Genomic DNA, 19,322 nt, shown 5'->3' with positions numbered 1-19,322 from the left:
AACGTTTTTGCCTGGGGTGTCTCCCCTTAAAAGGGCTGCTTTATACTTGCACACAGCACAAGACTATGATAAATTCAACATGATTTAAACTGTTCAATCTTGCCAGGACGGTGCCGTTAAAACATGTCTGTGTAGGCACAAAAAATGGAAGTGATAGGTTTGTATTGGACTGAAAGTGTATATAATCAGGTCACAATCCAACTACAACAATATTCAGGAAATATCAAACAAAAAGTACCTGGTGGAAAAGACAAACTTCCTGAACCACAAAGTCCCGACAAGCCCACTGATTGCATGTCTGCTCGCTCATATTAATGTAAAAATATGAAAGAAAAAGGACAAAGTCATGTGGGCTGTTTTAAGTAATACACCCACAGGAGACGCAAAACAGAAATGTTCAGGCCACAGACATGCAGCAATGTGACCTCACAAAATTAGACATTCATAATCAAAAAAGCTGCACCGAAGTGACAAGTGTGACTGTGGCCACATAGAACGGCTGGGGTTTAGGGTTGAGACGGGTCATGTGCTCGGGGGAAACTGTCAGCAAAGAGAGGAGAGGGGACGAGGCGAGGGAGCCTTGAACCCTGAATGAACCACCCTTTCCCGCTCCTCTTTCCCCCTTCTCACTCTCTGCTGAGCTGATGACTCACTGCTGGAGCAAGAGGGAACCCAGGGGGAGGGATTGTGAGGAGTCGAGATCGACCGCAGCAGCAACATTACTGGAGCTCGTGCTTTTGTGCAGAGCAGTCGTCAATAATGGGAGCAGGTAGTGGTTCTGGTAAAGGATATGATAACCACACTGGCTGCTCTGAGGATCAAACTCGATGCCTTTAGCCTGTGTGCAGACGTTTGCTGCAGCGCTGACCACAAGTCAAGGTGTCAACCGTCATCGACTGCTTTTTTGTTTATAGCCTGCATTGGTGCCTGCAGCAAACGCCTTCTTTAGCGTGCGTAAAATCATGTTTCTCTTCATCTGTGTTGCATTGCGAAGATAAAATTAGCCGATCACTGTTTCTGAAATTGAAGTTAAATTCAGTGATGAATGAAACCTATAACTTGTGGTTTGCATTGTGTTTCAATTGCAGATAGTTAGTTTGCAAAACAATCTATCTAATCCTTAATGGGCTGTCTTGGATTTAAAGCTAACTATTTTGATAATTGATTAAATCGTCCAGCTTCTCCAATGTGAGGATTTTGCTGTTTTTTTCTCCTATGATAATTAATTAAATGTCTTTGGTTGGACTAAATAGGCAGTTGAAGATGTCACCTTGGGCCCTGGGTCACTGTTTAATTGATTGCTTTGTCTATGAAAATGTTCATTACGGATTCATCAATAAGGAAAATAATCATTAGTTGCAGCCCTTGTCGGACTTATGTTAATTCTGGTCTAAAGAAACATGTTGCAGTCTTGAATTTATTCTATGATACGTGAATGTTACAAAGAAATTATCTTTCTCTTTATTCCAGACAGCTCAGAGCAAAGAGTGTTTGTCATCACAGGTCTCCTTGTTGAAATATGGTCCTCCTACCAACTATAATACCACCCTGTTTCCTCATTACTGAACTTCATTCTCGTTTATCTTCACCAGGCATTGATCACACTGCACAGAACATTTCTTGTATTTTTTAGTCTTGATTAACCAAAACTGAAACAACCCAGATGTGTCACTGAAGCCAATGACAACTTGAGCACCCAGGTGCTTCATAGCATGCAGCCACTTGAATACACTTCAACACATCATGATAATGTTAGAATTTACCTTCACCCAATACAATTTTTTACTGAATAGAGCCTGAACACATCATAATTTAAAATCAATGGCACCTCCTGTGTTGAAATCGGCAGGACGAGAGCTGGTTGACGTTGTTAATAGGCGGTAAGCAGCACAGTCCTGTACGGAGCCAACAGCTAACGCTAGCTGGCTCTCGTCCTGATGATTTCAACGCAGATTTGTCGTTCGCAGTGTAGCATTATCAGGGAGAAAATAGGGTGCGTCTCCTGGACACGTCGATAGTGAGTTTACTGCATCCCAAACACATTTTCTATCGTCCCCGGGAAGCCGTCATTCTCGAGCCCTGACGGTACTTATGGTACTGTAGAAAAATGAATATGTCGACTTGGTATCAATTCTAAAGGCAACAATGCTGCAACCAACAATCAACTAACCGTTTCAGCTATAAATCGAACAGCATTTTTTCTCCAAGTGTCTTGTTTTATGATCCCAACAGTCCAAAACCCAAATATATTCAGTTTCGATGACATAAGACAGAGAAAAACAGCAAATCCTCACAACTGGAGAAGCTGCAACCAGAGAATGATTGCATGAGTAATCGATTATCAAAATAGCTGCCCATTCATTTTCTGCCAATTGACAAATCGATTAAATTGGCTTCTCATTTCAGCTCGATGTGATTGCGTCTATGCAGTGTGCTTGACTCAACTGTAAACTGTGACTCTCCAAAATTAAGCGCAGTCTCTCTGGACATCCATCAGCTCAGGCAACCTAACCACTGTCTTGCCCTGCCCTTGCCTCAAAACCACCCAAAGGACCGACTGCGCTGCAACGAGAGAAAAAAATAGAATTCCTGGCAGGAACGGAGAAAGAGAGAAAGAAAGAGAGAGACATGATGACCTTTAGCCCACATGCTGGGAGATGATCCTTAGCAAACCAAATGGAGAGACCGCGGCACGCTTGTGTGTGTGTACGTGCAATTTAGAAATGACTTTGCCAGCTCAGGACTGCTGTCTGGTTTCGCTGTTGTTGTCATGATGAGGAAGGGGGTCGATGTTCCTGCTACTTGTTCCTCTTCTAAACATGCCATCCTTTCCAAAATAGTCTACTCTGTCATTAACAAGATGTGAGACAAGAGATGGTTTCCTGAATCTTAACCACACACACACTAATTTGTCTAGAAACTTCTTTAAAATATAATAAAGTGGAATATGTCAGATTCTCATGCAGGGGGGTGAGTAATAAACACTGGCTGGTAAATTGTGGCAAAGCCGCGTTCATTTGTCTACCAGACACTTTGGCGAGTTGGGGTTGAGGTTAGAATATTTGAGGTCCAACTGCAATAAATCCAGTGGGGTGATAAATGGAGAGACTTTGCTGGTGACTTTTCAGGATAAACCAGCAGATATAAAGAAAACAAGTTAGTTTCCTTCCATGAGCTCATGTGAAACCTCACGTACATTCTTCGGCAGTGCTTCCAACACGGTAGAGAACATCAAACTGCGGCCGCGAGTGCATGATGATCAACCACAATATGAGCAACTCTCTCTTCAAGAAAAAAAAAAAAGCATTGTTTCCCTCGACCACAATCAATGGACTGTTCTACAAAATGACACACATGTCTTATTACTTCATTGTGATCCTAAAGCAAAGGCCAAAACCTCCTGACGTCAACAGCCACAGGAATGCCACCAGGCGGATTCTTCAGTGAAACTCTCCGGCAGCCTTAGTTAAACAACCAGACAATGCAAAGAAACATTTGGAGATAACGGCGTTGCCTTTCCTGGAATCTCAGCCCCACTCTCTCTCTTTTTTTTCTTTTTCTTCAATATTTCCCGACACTTGATAACTCCTTTTTGTGCCCTTCTGGCTCTTTCTCCACACCTCTCTCTTGCAGAGGACTGCTTGTCTCCCCAGGGCTGCCGTCACTTTCCTGCAGTGGTGTCCCTGGAGGATGATGGCTTGTAGAAATCATAGGTTTGAAATATGACACATTTGGGTTTAAAAACATGACAGGTACAAGCTTAATGTATCTGTACCCCATGCAAGGTTTTGGGGCATAATGGTGCAACTTTGCTAAAAAAAAAGTAAAAAAATTACTAAATATTATACAGTGGGGATGTCACGATAACCAATACTTCGGTATCAAGTTGATGCCAAAATTCTGAAAACGTGACGGTGCTCGTTTTTCTACAGCAGCGCAGGTACCGTCAGGGCTCGAGACCAATGATGATAGAACATTTGTTTGGGAATAGAGTTGCAGCAAATCGATTAGTTGTCAACTATTAAAGTCAATCACCAACTATTTTGATAATCGATTTGAGTGTTTTGTTAAAGAAAAATAGTAAAAATTCTCTGATACCAGCTTCTTAAATGTGAATATTTTCTGGTTTCTTTACTCCTCTATAACAGTAAACTGAATATCTTTGAATTGTGGACAAAACAAGACATCTGATGATGTCATCTTGGGCTTTGAGAAACACATTTTTCACCATTTTATAAACCAAACAACTAAACGATTTATTGAGAAAATAATCAACAGATTAAATCGACAATGAAAATAACTGTTAGTTGATGCCCTGTTTGAGACACAGTAAACTCAATATCAATGCATCCAGGGGAAGCATCCTATTTTCTCCCTAATAATGTTACACTTTGAACAACAAATCCGTTTTGAAATCTGCAGGAGAACTAGTTAACGTTAGCAGCAAAAATCCTGCACGGAGCTAACAGCTTACATTAACAGGAGGTGTCATTGATTTACATTATGATGCGTTCAGACTCAGTAAAAATTAGTATTGGGCTAAGATAAATTCTAATAATGATTCAAATGTAATCTTGTAAAAATGTAGTTTTTGGTGAGAAACTTGAATAAATCCATTTCCTTGAAGGAGATGTTTTCACAGCAATATAAAATAGATAATAGAGAGGGAATTATGACCTGTAATAAAAGGAGTGGATGTTGAAGTACATGGGATTTATTGTTTTACTTTTGTTTGGTTTCGAGAATCGGGGAATTTCACTGCTATTGGTAAATGATATTGGTATCTACTAAATTTCTGGTATTGTGACATCCCTGATCTGATGTAAAATTAGTTTGACAAGGTCCCAACGAAAAACCAAGAGTCTTATTCCTAAACCTGCACTGGTATGCTTAGTTCCAGCAAAGACAATAGGATCGATCTGTAAAAAAATGTCAATTCAAAGGCTTGCAAGGATCAATCAACAGCAAAGCAATGTTTACAAGTCATGAGCCATTTATCTTAAGAGGATAGGAGTGAAATACTGCTCTGTGGCTATCAGTAGACTTTATATGATGCCACTAACAGTCCCAAGGCTACAACAACACTTCTTTCAGGAGGGTTTACTACAGGCTGGCTCTCTGCTTGCCACTCCCTTCTTATCTAATACAGTAATAGTGGCAGTTGCTTTGAGCCGTGGGAGGCGGTGGCTTCGTTAGGGGCTTTCCCAACACGGGAGATCCTGTGTATGTTTGTAACCTTCCTCTGAATGGATGAACGGGCCCAGAGAGGTTGTCGGAGAACAGACAGAACGTTCTGACAAGAATGCTTCTGAGCCCTCGCTACCACAGCTGACTGGGAATAACAAGGCAATGATCTGGGCCTATAGCATAAGAAAATAAAGCTTTTCTCTCTAAGCCTGCGTGGCTCTCTGGTGAATTCTCCTGAAAGCTTAGACTAGCATATTCTAGTCTTGGACAGTATATCAGAGGCCTGGCATAAGTCCTCTGTTAAAAGACAACTTCAAACTACAGACACTGAGGAGAAAAGAAATGAACATGGACGAAAAACAAAACAGAGAGAGAGACAAACACACAAAGTTCATATTTTTTCCTCTCGATTTCAGCTGCCCCAACATAGGAAGTAGGTGAGAGTATGCTCACTGGGGCCGAATGAAAGCAAACAGGAGTCAGACAGGGGGAATCAGCTCATGTTTTCTGAATGAAACATCCTGAATGTGGAGGGACAGCGGGAGCAAAAACCGCTGACGCAGTAGAAACCAACATTCCCTTGGCGAAGCTGTAATCGCTACAAACAGCAAAAGGAACAGGGGCAGGGAAAGGCGAGCGCCGGGGGCTGAGGAAACTCTCTCGGAAGACAACGAGCCGCTCCAAAACAAGATGTCAGCGGATAGGTACGTACTTCCACCGCCTGTCGCGTTTTAGCTTTCTGCCCGCTCCTCGCCTTGTCTTAGCTGAGCAGCGTGGCCGATGCCAACAACAACACCGAGAGGACTTGGGCCTCTATCAAACATGACGGCAGAGCTGTTTTCAAAACCACACTGGGCTTTAGATTTACATCAGAATGTTCCGTCCCATCCTCGCCGAAGCAAACAGCAGCAGGATTTTTTGGAAAACACACAGATTAAATAAAAGTATGAGCTCAGACTAATTCCAAGTCTTGCACAAGTAAATAAATGCCCCCCTTGTCATGGCTTTTGTGTGAGAAATCCAACCCTTTTATAGCCCCCTCTGGGCTCAAAGAAATTAGGTAACGCAAGGTCACTTTTACCAATAAAGGGAACCACTTACTATGAATAAGCAGGAGGGGAAGTTAAAGTACAAGGACACACTATGATGATCTGGTTTGTGCAGCACGTGACCAAGAATGAGGAGTGCCAAGCTGGCGGCGATCCAAGCCAAATTACGCAAAAATGTGCATTTCTATCCCCTTGGGTGTCTCCTGTGGTTGTTCCCCTGAGACAGACAGACACAAACAGACCAGGAAGGGAAACAGGAGCACGAAGACACTGAGTCAACCAGGGCGTGTGTGGCGCTTTAAGAGGCCCATCATCATCACTCGACCAAACAAGTTGAATCTGAACCCTGAGTGAAACTACAGGCTTCGGGGGATATTTCAATCATGTGAGGTAATGGATATGCATGAACTTCCAAAACAATAGGCTACTGTATGCATGAGGATAAATCCCCCTAAAGATGTCTGGCGGTGGCACATTTGCTTTGGTGCTTTGCCTTCTGTACAGCTTCCCCCCTGGCTTGTAACCCCCCCCCCCCCACCCCCCTCTCCCCGCTACGCCACACACTTTGAAGATTTTCACAGCTCTGGGTGGATATGGGGCAGCTTTTAGAGGCTGCAGGATACCGAGGTGACACACAGATCAGGTGGCGTGTGTCATCTCTGTCGTTAACCTATCCATCAGTGCTGCAGCTAAGGTAGCGGAAGGTGTGTGTGTGTGTGTGTGTGGGTGGACATGGGGCTTTGAGGGGCGATGGGGTGGGGTAACTCAGCATGTCTTTTAACTCTAGCGTGAGCCTTTGCCACCATAAAGGTCAGCGCTTCGACATCTGCTGCTCTCTCTGAACCTCTCCTTTCATAAAAGGGAAGCAGGGAAGAGGAGAGGACCCTGGGGAATGGATGCACACACACACACATATAAACACACAACTTTTACGTCTAGGTGCACTCTCCCTTCCGCATGCACTCACTTCGTTCTCTCATGCTAACAAATACAAGAACGCAACGTCTCACAGAAAGGCTCAGTAGTATCATTTCACCAGCACAGAGACGCTTAGCTTTTGGCATGAAAGACTCCATCGTTCTCTTTTTTTTTGGCCGAGGGATAGGGGGGCGGGGGGGAGAGCAAAATGGAATCCCTTCCCTCGGGGCACGGCAAAGGCAGAGCGGTGTTGAAATAAGTGATTCATGCTTTTATCTTCTCAGGTGAACAGTGCTGCTCTTTCAGATATCTCAATCAGTTTCTCTGGTAGAGAGGAGGGAAAATTACGCAAGCAACACCGACTCTCTTTCGCTTATTTTGTTTTTTTCACCCCTCACCTACTATGAAAGATAGTGATCGGGAGGTGTTTTGCTAATTTGTGTTGGTGTGGCAACCTACAACGTTCTGAGTAAGACCGTGCTATACCAGCTTGCTTGTGCTGCAAGCAATATGGGGTCGATTAATCTGTCAATTATTTTCTCAATTATTCAATTAGTTGTCTGGTCTATAAATGTCAGAAAATGGTATAAAAAGCTTCCCAAAGCCAAAGATGACATCCACAAATGTCTTGTTTTGTCCACAACTCAACGATATTCAGTTTACTGTCACAGAGGAGTAAAGAAACCAGAAAATATTCCCATTTAAGAAGCTGGAATCAGAGAATTCTGACTTTTTTTCTCTTAAAAAAAATACTCAAATCGATCAGCAAAATAGCTGGCGATTAATTTAATAGTTGACAACTAATCGGTTAATCGTTGCAGCTCTAGGGGGGTTTCCCTTGCACACATGCACAACACACGAGTAGCTGTCATCAAGAGCTGAAAGGATTAATTAGTTGACAGAAAATGAATCGGCAGCTACTCTGATGATCTGAGACAGTTTAAGCAAAAATGCAGAACATTTGACAGTACCAGACTCTTAAATTTTTATATTTTCATCATTGCGAAAGGACTATTGGCTGGACAAAATGATCAGTTTGAATATGTCATCTTGGGCCTTGGGGAAATTGTGTTTGTTTTGTTTTTAACAGTCAAAACGATTCATCTGTAAAATTGAGAAATTCATCGTCAGATTAATTGATAATGAAAATAATTGTTAATTGCAGCCCTGATGTCAGGTATTTTATTTAGCATATTATCAGTTTTAAACATTTACATTCAATGCATAGTTTACGACAAGCGCCAAAACATGTATCAACTAGTGATGTCGCCATATACTACACTACTGTATTGACAATAATAGTGATACTTTAAAATATGAAATATTCTTATCATGTTAATAATACACATATGGTGATATCGTGTAAATGATCCAGCCCTTCTTAAATCACATTTTTGTACAGTTATGGTTACAGACTCTCTCTCTCTCCTCGTATTTTGAGCGTAATTAATTTGCCGAAAAGAGAAACAAACTGCACAATAGACAAAGTTAAAGATGAATTTTCTATAAATATCGAGATAATATTGTTATCGTGAATTCTTTTGGCCATGATAATTCTGTAGTGAAAATCAGATATTGTGACAGCACTAGTATCAACATAAAAAGAAAACCCTATAGTCTATGTTTTATGTTAAAATTACATTCCTAGTGTGATTTGAGGTACGTGAAATGTTGCAGACATCTAAGCAAATACTAATTTAATGTCTCTTCACTTCCACCTTTAAAGACTACAGGTAGTGAGTGTTTGATACGTGAACTATACAGTTGATTTTGGATTGTGTGTCACAGCAGTCATGTGTTTCGTAGCAGCTTTATGACAATCACAGTGGTTGTACATTGAATGAAATGGTCTACACACTAAAATACATAAAAGAAAACGTTTCTTTTGAATTGTCAGATTAGTTAGTAACTGCCACCTGTACATGCAGTATCAAACACCACAGTGACAACGGCGTTCAGACACAAACACACACTTGATGATTTATCGTTTGTAGATAAATAATGTAGATTTCCAAGCAGAAAACTAAATTAGGCAGAAACACAATACAAAACGCCTCTAAGTGCAGCACATAAACTCACAACTTAAGGGACGGTGAAGTCAGTACAACTTTTAATTCAAAAGACAGAAACGTACAACCACAGCCTCTCTGTAATGCTATTACAAAAGAGTCATAATACCATTAACAAGCCTGTGGTAGTGGAGCCCCTCCCTGTGTAACAGTACATGGGGCATGGGGCTGTGGTCAGGCTCCGTGATGCCTCCGACCGTTACTGTGAACATGGCCTGCCATTGGCTAAAAAGACCCCGTATGGCACTTTAATTTTCTGTTAAACCTCTCTCACTCACCCCACCTTCCTCTCACACACACTGACCCCCACTCGCAGCCAAACACACATGAATCTGGAGATATCATCTGGACAGGTGGCCAGCCACCCAGACCTGACCCGCCTGCCCTCTAGCTCCCTCCCTCCCTCTGCCTACTCCCCCTACATCCCCCCCTCAACTGAAATCAGTTCAGGTCTGCTGGAAAGCCCCAAATGAACATGCACAGCAACACCCCCCCTCCTCTCCTCGCAACATACACACACCTCCAACAAGCCCAGCAAATGTCTGTCACCCACTGAGCTGTCTGTGGGGATTATAGCCTCAAGAGTAGAAAAAAAATAGGTTTGTGTCTAGCTAATGTGCAGGCCAATCATTAATCTGGGTTTATTCCACAGACTTACCAAAGCAGTGAAGGCAATCGGCTAACACAAACACCAGTCTAGAGCAGGGCTGCGCAATTAATTGAATATTAATGGCGATCACAGTTCTGGCTTTGCGCAATTAAATGAACATAATCGACTGCAATATTTTGATGTTTCAAATGTGAGAAAACACTGCTGCAAAATAAATAAATAACTAGAAGGAAGTTGCCGCTTTTATGATGTAGTCTGAGTAACGTGCGTCATATCTGTTCCGTATCCGTCAACCAAAACAAACCGCACGCAAACCAAAACAAGAAAGTAGAAAACGGCGGAGGGTCCATGTGGATACAACTTGAACCCTCACATTTTAAATCCAAAGTGGTAAACACTACACATACAGTAAACAATGGAAACACTTTGATTTTCACACATTGCCAGGAAAGAGCTAGACATCACGGCTAAAGCTGCATGCTATCCTGTCATGGACAGGACATGTTATCGTATTGCGGTAACGTGCGGTCAAGCCAGCCGTCGCTCTCATCTCAATGGTCAAATCGGCCGACGCTACAGCTGTAGAGCACCCATATACTGGCATTTATTTGAAATGCATTCAAACGGCCTCGATGGAGCTGACAATGGATGTTTAAAGAGAACGGAGCTAACGGTAAGAGCTAGCGACGGACTTGGCAAAGTTAGCGGAAATATACACGTGTGACTGCGTCCGGTAGGTACCGAACGATGCCTGTAATGGTCATTTGGTACCGGAGCGGAGGTACTGGAGATGCGATTCTTTCGGATCTAATGGGGGCAGTATACGCTTACAAGTGTTCTCATCTGACGTGAAATTAAGGAAGAAGAAGAACGCTGTAACAGCATGGGAAAAAAACAACAACACAAGACGTGAAAGATGGCAGCTGCTGCAGCGCTACCTCCGCCTCAACTCGTTGAGAAAACAAATAGCAAGAGTCGGGTATGGAAGTACTTTGCGTTGGAGGCGGATTTACAAGGAGTAATAATAGATCCGCAAAAAACAGTATGCGGTGCAGTAACGTTGCCGTCATACTTTTCTTTCCAAAGGAGGAAATACTTCCAATTTAGCAAAACACCTCAAAGACAGACACCCAGACAATATTGTTTGTTATAAATACTTGAAGGCTTAATGCCACTGTTCTGTTATGCAATGTTAATAGACGTTTCTTTTTATCTATTACTTAAAGGCTACATGCCTCTGTTTTTTGTAATGTTCAAAAGTGCGTGTTGAATTACATGGGATTTATTGTTTTTTTTACCTTGGTATCGAATTGGTATCGAGAATCGTGTAAATTCACTGGTATTGGTATCGACTACTAGATTTCTGGTACCGTGACATCCCTAGTATCGACCCAGCCTTACTTACTTCAATGATCATTTTGAAAATGTTAACAAAGACAATTTTCCCATTAAAATTCTTGGCTGACATACTAATCACAGATGTGTTATCTAGTAGCAATCACTGGACGTGCAACCAGGCATAATGAACTCTTTTAAAATTTGCAAATTTGAACCACCTCTGAGATAAAAAAAACAAAAAAACTTTGAGTTTGACAGAAAAAAAAGCATGTCAAGACTTTATGTTTAAGCAGCTATTTATCTGATATTCAGAGGGGAAGTTATGTATAATTCCTCGTTACTTTCATCATCAACAGACTGTAAATGTGCAATAACAGGTTGGTCACTTTTGTGTCACTTGTGCAATGTAAATACTGTAAATCTACTGTTACGGATATGTGCAATAACCTGCTGATCACTCTGTGCAATAATTATATGATGCTGTGCAATATTTATATAATTATCTGAAGGATACTTTGTGCAATAATCTGGCAAAACTGTCATCTCATCAATATACATATTGTATTTCTATATATATCTCTTTTTTATTGTATTATCTTTTCATTAGCACCTATGGGATTGCCACAATCTAATTTCATTGTACTACACAATGACAATAAAGGGCTTGAATCTAAATGAGAAACTAAATTAATTGAAATATTTGGCTCATTTTGCAGTGATGTTAGGGTTAAGCACACATGGCTGTTAATCGGTGAATTTTGTCCTTAGATGCACTGCAGTGTTAGGTTAAGAGTTTGCATTAGCAACCTGCTTACAAATATGCAGCTCGTTGTGTAAATACTCCCACAGCACTGTCGCCACTTTAGCTTAGAAGTCGTATAAAAGTGCACGCTATTCATTGTGTGTGATGCTTATAGATTTACAGCAAAGCAGAAAACTATCTCACAAATGCAGTCAACATTTAAAAAAAAAAAAAAAACACATATGCAGATCTCCTGTGTAAATACTCCCAGCAGCACTGTCGTCCACTTTAGCTGAAGTCGTAGTAGTAGCAATTACTGGAAGTGCACCAGGCATAATGAACTCTTTTAAATTTGGAAATTTTAACCATCTCAGAGATAAAAAAAACTTTGAATTTGACAGAAAAAAAACATGTCAAGATCTTATGTTTAAACAGCTATTTATCTAATATTCAGAGGGGAAATAATGCATAGTTATTCCTTACTTTCATCAACAGACTGTAAATGAGAAACTAAATTAATTGAAATATTTGGATCATTTTGCAGTGATGCTCGGGTGAATTTTGTCCTTAGATGCACTGCAGTGTTAGGTTAAGAGTTTGCATTAGCAACCTGCTAACATACATATGCAGATCGCTGTGTAAATACTCCCAAGCACTGTCGTCCACTTTAGCTGAAGTCGTATAAAAGTGCACTGTGTGTGGTGTCTCTCTATGCTTATAGATTTACAGCAAAGCATAAACTATCTCACAAATGCATTCAACATTTAAAAAAAAAAAAAAAAACACTGCCAAAGGGGATGCCTTGTTAAGCTATTTATATAATATTCAAAAGGGGAAATAATGCATAGTTCTTGGTTACTTTCATCATCAACAGACTGTAAATGAAAAACCAAAATTAATTGAAATATTTGCATCATTTTACAGTGATGCTAGGGTGAATTTTGTCCTCAGATGCACTGCAGTGTTAGGTTAAGAGTTTGCATTATAGCAACCTGCTTACATACATATGCAGATCTGCTGTGTAAATACTCCCAGCACTGTCGTCCACAAGTCGTAAAAGTGCACGCTATTCACTGTGTGGTGTCTCTCTATGCTTATAGATTTACAGCAAAACTATCTCACAAATGCAGTCAACATTTAAAAAAAAAAAAAAAAAACACTGCCAAAGGGGGATGCCTTATTAAGCTATTTATCTAATATTCAGAGGGGAAATAATGCATAGTTCTTCATCAACAGACTGTAAATGAGAAACTAAATTAATTGAAATATTTGGATCATTTTGCAGTGATGCTTATGTCCTCAGATGCACTGCAGTGTTAGGTTAAGAGTTTGCATTATAGCAACCTGCTTACAAATATGCAGATCTGCTGTGTAAATACTCCCACAGCACTGTCGTATAAAAGTGCACGCTATTCACTGTGTGTGGTGTCTCTCCATGCTTACAGATTTACAGCAAAGCGAAAAAACTATCTCACAAATGCAGTCAACATAAAAAAAAAAAACACTGCCAAAGGGGGATGCCTTGCACTGCCAAAGGGGGATATGCTTCACAAAGCCGCCGCAACGTGTTTTCAAGTCAAGATATATCGCTAGCCGACGTCCATTATCGGACAGCTAGCTTTGTTGGATCCAGTTCGGCTAAACGGTGAGCACGAAACAAACACAGAGGATTGTACAACTGCTTCAGGTTTTCGTGAAGAGGAAAAAACGGAATATGAGTTTCTAAATGGTTTAGTGGTTGTGTTTAGCTCGGCTGGCTAAGCGTTGTCTGGGAGGAAAAAAGACTAGAAGGCTAGCTCACAAAACACTGCACAGCAACAGTGTGAAGTAACTGGTCAAAGAGGAGGAAAAACAAACACATGGAGACAAAGAAAGCAGACTAAACTAGGAGTGGAGACACTGCAGTGTGTACAGAGTATAACACATTAATCTTTCGTGGTAATAACTTGTATTTCTCCTCCAACTCCGCTCTCCCACAAACCAGCAGCCAACGAAGCTCAGACTCACCCTGTCACAACAGGCGCCATCTTCCACAAACTCTCACCAAAACTCCAATACTCGCGATATCCTTTTCTCTCTCTCTCCTTTCACAAGCAACCCAACAATCCGCCGAGACAACAGAAGCAGACTGGAGGTGTAGGGACGAGGGAGACGGAGAGAAAAAGGGGAGGCGGCGGAGAGAGAGAGAGTGAGAGAGAGAGAGAGAGAGGGAGGGAGTGAAAAAAGGGCAGACGCCACAACAACAGGCGTGGGAAACTTCCAAGATCACGCGAGAGTTGGAAAACTCTCACAATAGGCGAGCACAAGAGGGAGCGTCCTCTATCGCGAGATCTTGCGTGAAGGCAAGGCAAGTTTATTTCAAGGCAAGGCAGCTTTATTTGTAGAGCGCATTTCAGCAACAGGGCAATTCAAAGTGCTTTACATAAACATTCAAGAACTTTTTTTTTATTTGCACATATATAAAACTGCACAAAATCCAGTCAATGAAAAAAACAAACAAGAAATGTGTTAGGAGAGGTTAAGAAGCCACCACAGGCTTATACCATCGACCTCCTCCCAACCCCAGGAGAAAAAAACAATAACAAAAAAGAGAGAAAGATCTAAACTAACATAATTTTGTATTGTTTTCCTGTCAGGATTTATAACAGTAATGGATTTTATGGATGTTACTGTATGTATAAATGCTCACTTTTTGGGGCCATTTGCCCCTGAGTAAAATATCTCGACTCAATCAGTCACATTTTGTATTTATCAATCTGATAAACATATCTTTAAAATGTTTAAAGCAGGAGCATTTGAGCAGTGTCAACCATTCTATTTTGCTCCTTCAAATACCTTGCACATGTTTTAATTTTTAATTTTTATATTATTATAATTATTCATAATTTTTATATTATTATATTATTTATTTATATTTATTTATATTCTTTTTATTTATTTGCACATATATAAAACTGCACAAAATCCAGTCAATGAAAAAAAACAACAACAAATGTGTCAGGAGAGGTCAAGAAGCCACAGGCTTATACAAAGGACCTCCCCCCAACCCCAGGAGAAAAAAACTATAACAAAAAAGGAAGAAAGATCTAAACTAACATAATTTTAAAAATACAACAAAAGTTAAACAACAACAAGAAGTACACAAAATGTGCAGAAAAGCCTAACCAAACAGTGGAAAACAATCCAATAAAAACAATGAAATATATACAAAAATAAAATGTATCTAAACATTGCGACAAAGTGCAAAAGAACATTAAGACATAATTAAAACAGTTATAAAAACATTAAAGATTAGAAAATAAAAACAAGCTAAAAATAAAAAGCAAGGATAGAAGCTAAAATAGAATATAACACACAAGAGTAAAAGCTCTAGTGCAGTATATAAGATCATTATCTGGTTTAATAAAAGGCAGCAGCAAACAGGAAAGTTTGAAGCTTTGATTTAAAAGTACTCAGAGTTGGAGTTGGTCCGGCAGGTTTCTGGGAGCTTGTTCCAAATATCTGGTGCATAAAAACTGAACGCTGCTTCTGCATGTTTCAAGTTTCAAGTTTCAAGTTTATTTTGTCATATGCATTTAAAAGTACAGTGTACAGTGAAATGCAATGAAATGCATTTTACCCTGGCTCTCTCTCAGCCCTTAAAATCTATAAATAGTACACTAGATAAATACTACAATAAATAAGACAATACCTGAGAATAAAATTATAAAACAACCTAAAAACATCTGCATTCATTTAGTGCTACTCTTCAGTAGTCTGACCGCCTGCCTAAGGGTATAAACTGTCTCTGAGGCGAGAAGTCCGAGCTCTAATGCTCTGTAGGCGCTTCCCTGAAGGGAGATAAGAGAAAAGAGTATATGCTGGATGACTTGTGTCCTGCATGATACAAAGTGCTTTCTTCCTGCAGCGATGTGATTTATATAGCACATTTCATAAACAAAGGCACAAAGTGCATAAGATAAAAACGAATATAAAAGTATAAGTTAAAAGAAAAAAAATAAAAGGATAATGAAAACAATCAAAAGACAGTAAAGTGCAGCATTTGATCAATTAAGAAAAGCGTCTGAGAACAGTTTGGTCTTGAATCTAGATTTGAAAGTGGCCACTGTTGGTGCATCTTTGATCTCATCTGGAAGTTTTGTTCCACAGTTCTGCAGCGTAGCAGCTAAAAGCAGCCTCACCATGAAGTGAAGTGAAGTGGAGAAGTTGTTTATCTTGTGGCACTGAAATACTATTCCCACGTGTTTACCGGGGTAATAAATTACAGCACCGATCGGTCTGGGAAAAAAGAAAAAACGCTAGTGGTGAAGAAAATCCCTCGGTTTTTCCCAGGCTCACACAGATTTTTGCAGTATGCATCCTGTCTCCTCATGCAGCATTCAGCATAAACAGCTGCATGTAATTACAGCCAAAATATCTATTCTATAATACTTCCCAATAGTACTATAGACAACAAGCTTGAGAGGTGATGAGACTGCAAGGACACGCTGACTTTAAATAAGAGTGGGAATTAAAGGGTGTCTGCACACTAAATTTACAAATTCCCTTGGGTAACATTGCAGTTCCTGTTTAGAAATTGGAAAACAATGGTGTGAACACATGTGAATAGGCCATGCAGGGCAGATTAGTGCATTGCCATCGCATCGGGGAGCCCCATGACCACCCTCCTCACAGCCCAAACCTCAGCCAAAGTACAAGGGAGGCTATTATTTAGTATGATCATGCTTGGAAATGTGGTTCATAAGCCTTTCTGTTTGCCTCCCCCCCCCAAGCCAGAGTGCATTTGCAAAAAAAGTGTGTGCGTTATATCATCCCCACCACAAACAGGGTCAGGTCATTCTTGTTTATCTGGGAGGGGTCAGAAAGCCGTAAACCTCCATGTAGGTCCGTGTTTTGTTGTCTCTACTACAGCCTTCATTTAAATCTGTTTGGCATCTTTGTTCACCTTACAACTGACTTCTTGTGGGTGTTTTTTTCCCAGCTTCAAAGAAAAAAGTGAAGGCTTCGGAGACCACACTGATGGCAAGTCAATGCTCTCGTTTGTTAGATGTTGTGTGTGTGATCTGCCCCAGGCTGTTTTGTATGGAAAAAGTGGCTAAATGAATACAGACCAAAACTGACAAACACAGCACAAATAGTTGGCAGAGTTGCCAGAGTTGTTTCTTGAAATACGTGGACCTGATTGGTTAAAGAGTTTGAAAATTGGAATTGGAAAATTGGAAATTTATGAGAACAGAAATTGTCATTTTTACACTTCAAATTTTGTACAGATGAAAGAAACGTGCAATAACATAAATTCTCTTTAAAAGTTGTTGGTCACCTTTGGACAGAGCCATGCTAGCGGTTTCCCTCTGTTTCCAGTCTTTGTGCTAAGCTAAGCTAACGGACTGCTGGCTCCAGCTACACGCGCAAGCACGCAATAAGAACACCTTTATTGCGTTTAGGCGTGTCATTTGTACGCCATGTAGTCTGCACTGTATGCTACGCTCAGAGCTAGTGGCGTAGAATAAAAAGTGAGAAAGACCGCGGTAGGGAAGGTGGATGGCTCCAACAAACACAGGACTTTCAACCAGGAGACTGGTGTTCGAGACCGGTGTTGTGTTTTGTAAGTTACGTTAGTGACGTTCGTTTACAGTTTTCCGTACTTATGTGACGTTGTTTTACTTATAAGTGCTTATATGCCCGACCATGATGTTTTTCCTAAACCTAACTAAGTGGTTTTGTTGCCTAAACCTAACTGCAGACGTTACCGTAGTTTTGTTGCGTGACGTACAAATGACATGCGAAAAGCCTAAAAGACGCGGAATGCCCTTGTAATGTCTTTTTATACGCCTTCCCTTGAGATCGGGTTGACCGTACAGACACAAAAGCGGTCTTCTCATCTAACTCTCGGCAAGAAAAGCTTATAATATATATACTTCACAGAATATCGAACTGTTCCTTTAAGTGTAATCAAATCAAGCAATTCAAATGCTTAAAAATAATATTTTTGCTTACCTGTCCACACACCAGACACTTTCTCTTGTATAAAGTAGCAGATGCGATCTTCTCCAGTGTACACTGTACACATTTCATATTTTTCAGATGCATAATTCATTTTTATGGGGCTTCACTGTTCTGCCAGAAAGAAAGAGAGAGAGAAAAAATGAAGAGAAAAGAGTTGAGGTTTTGCATGAGAGTGTGCCTGGCCCGCGGCCCGCACTATGAAGACACAGAGACGAGGACCTCATCCTGCCCTCAACCATTTTTCCTTTCCCTCTCGTTTTTTATAGTCGGCGGAGAACCTCCAGTTACACTCTGAGTTGAATGGGGAAGCATAAAGTTTCCTCAAATGTTTTACAGCTGAACACAGTAAAAGAAAAAAAAAAAAAGGCTACACAAGTGCAAGTACTTTTCAGAGAAAATGGGAGCGAAATAGGAAGGGAGAGGAGGCCTCTTTTTTGAGGATATGTTAACTTTTACATTTAGAGGTATTCAGGATTTGAACTTTGACCTTTTTGGCTGTTGTAAAACACGCTTTTAAGACCACTCATACATATGATTTAAGGTTTCCTTGAGGCCCTCCTTGCCATTTTGCATCTGGAAACATGATTTTTCTCAATTCTTTTGTGAAAAATTGTTCATTGGCAGGGCAATAAGCACCAATTTTTCACGTTATTTTCCAATGCTTTTATTGAAATCAATGAGCATGTAGTGAGCTTCTACAGCTGTCTCAATCTCCCCCCACGTCCCGTCTTCTCATTAGGAGTAAAAACCATTTATTTTAATTGAGACGCAGCCAATTCAAGCAATCATGACTAAGCCATAAGCCTCAGGTCTATAAATCCACTCACTTGACTGCTTAAGCTCGTGGATCAGAAGGAAAAGGGAGATTGAGATAGAAAGATTCTTGTCCCCATGTGGAAACGGCATTCACCAGTAGATCATCCGATCTGTGTTATCTCTATATAGATTTGTCCTACATACTGTCATTTTATCAAATGTATTGTTTGTCATCCAACACTCGTGTTTGTTCATAAAAAGGTTAAAAGGTCACCGAATGAAGCGACTGTGTTATTGCTCGGATTGGAGCCTTTTAATTCCTTTCTTTTGAGCGCTAAGCTGAAACTGTGAAATTAACAAGTTTTGTTCTGTCGTCCAGGCAATTTTCACATCCCGCTGATCCCGCTACTAGCACTTATTATAAAAAATAAAGGGAGAAATTATTTTTATCTGCACATTTGAGGAGTGAGAACAGAACGAAGGAGAAAGCGAGCCAATTAAGGAAGTGCAGTTTGAGTTTCGTGATTATCAGCTCTTTGACTGGCAGTCATTTGATACAGCCACCGGATGGTGAAACTTCCTGAAATGAGCAGATGCACAGTCAGAGTGAGAGCCAGTGACAGACAGAGAAAGGTGGGTCGAGAGAC

General features: G+C 40.6%; 1 protein-coding gene across 1 annotated transcript in view; it reads right to left on the bottom strand.

The window, feature by feature from the left end:
• rbpjb (recombination signal binding protein for immunoglobulin kappa J region b) overlaps window positions 1-14,156 on the bottom strand; it is a 56,988-nt gene extending 42,832 nt beyond the window's left edge. Inside the window, exon 1 of the mRNA XM_037758597.1 lies at window positions 13,921-14,156. Within this exon, the coding sequence (XP_037614525.1) occupies window positions 13,921-13,940 (20 nt within the window). The 5' untranslated portion in view covers window positions 13,941-14,156. The remainder of the gene's footprint in view (window positions 1-13,920) is intronic.
• Between the last annotated feature and the right edge of the window lie 5,166 nt (window positions 14,157-19,322).

The sequence above is a fragment of the Sebastes umbrosus genome, chromosome 22, assembly GCF_015220745.1.
Source record: "Sebastes umbrosus isolate fSebUmb1 chromosome 22, fSebUmb1.pri, whole genome shotgun sequence".
In the NCBI taxonomy this organism is placed as follows: Eukaryota; Metazoa; Chordata; class Actinopteri; order Perciformes; family Sebastidae; genus Sebastes; species Sebastes umbrosus.
The sequence above is the reverse complement of the archived record's forward strand: the minus strand, read 5'-3'. Positions and strand labels throughout refer to the sequence as shown.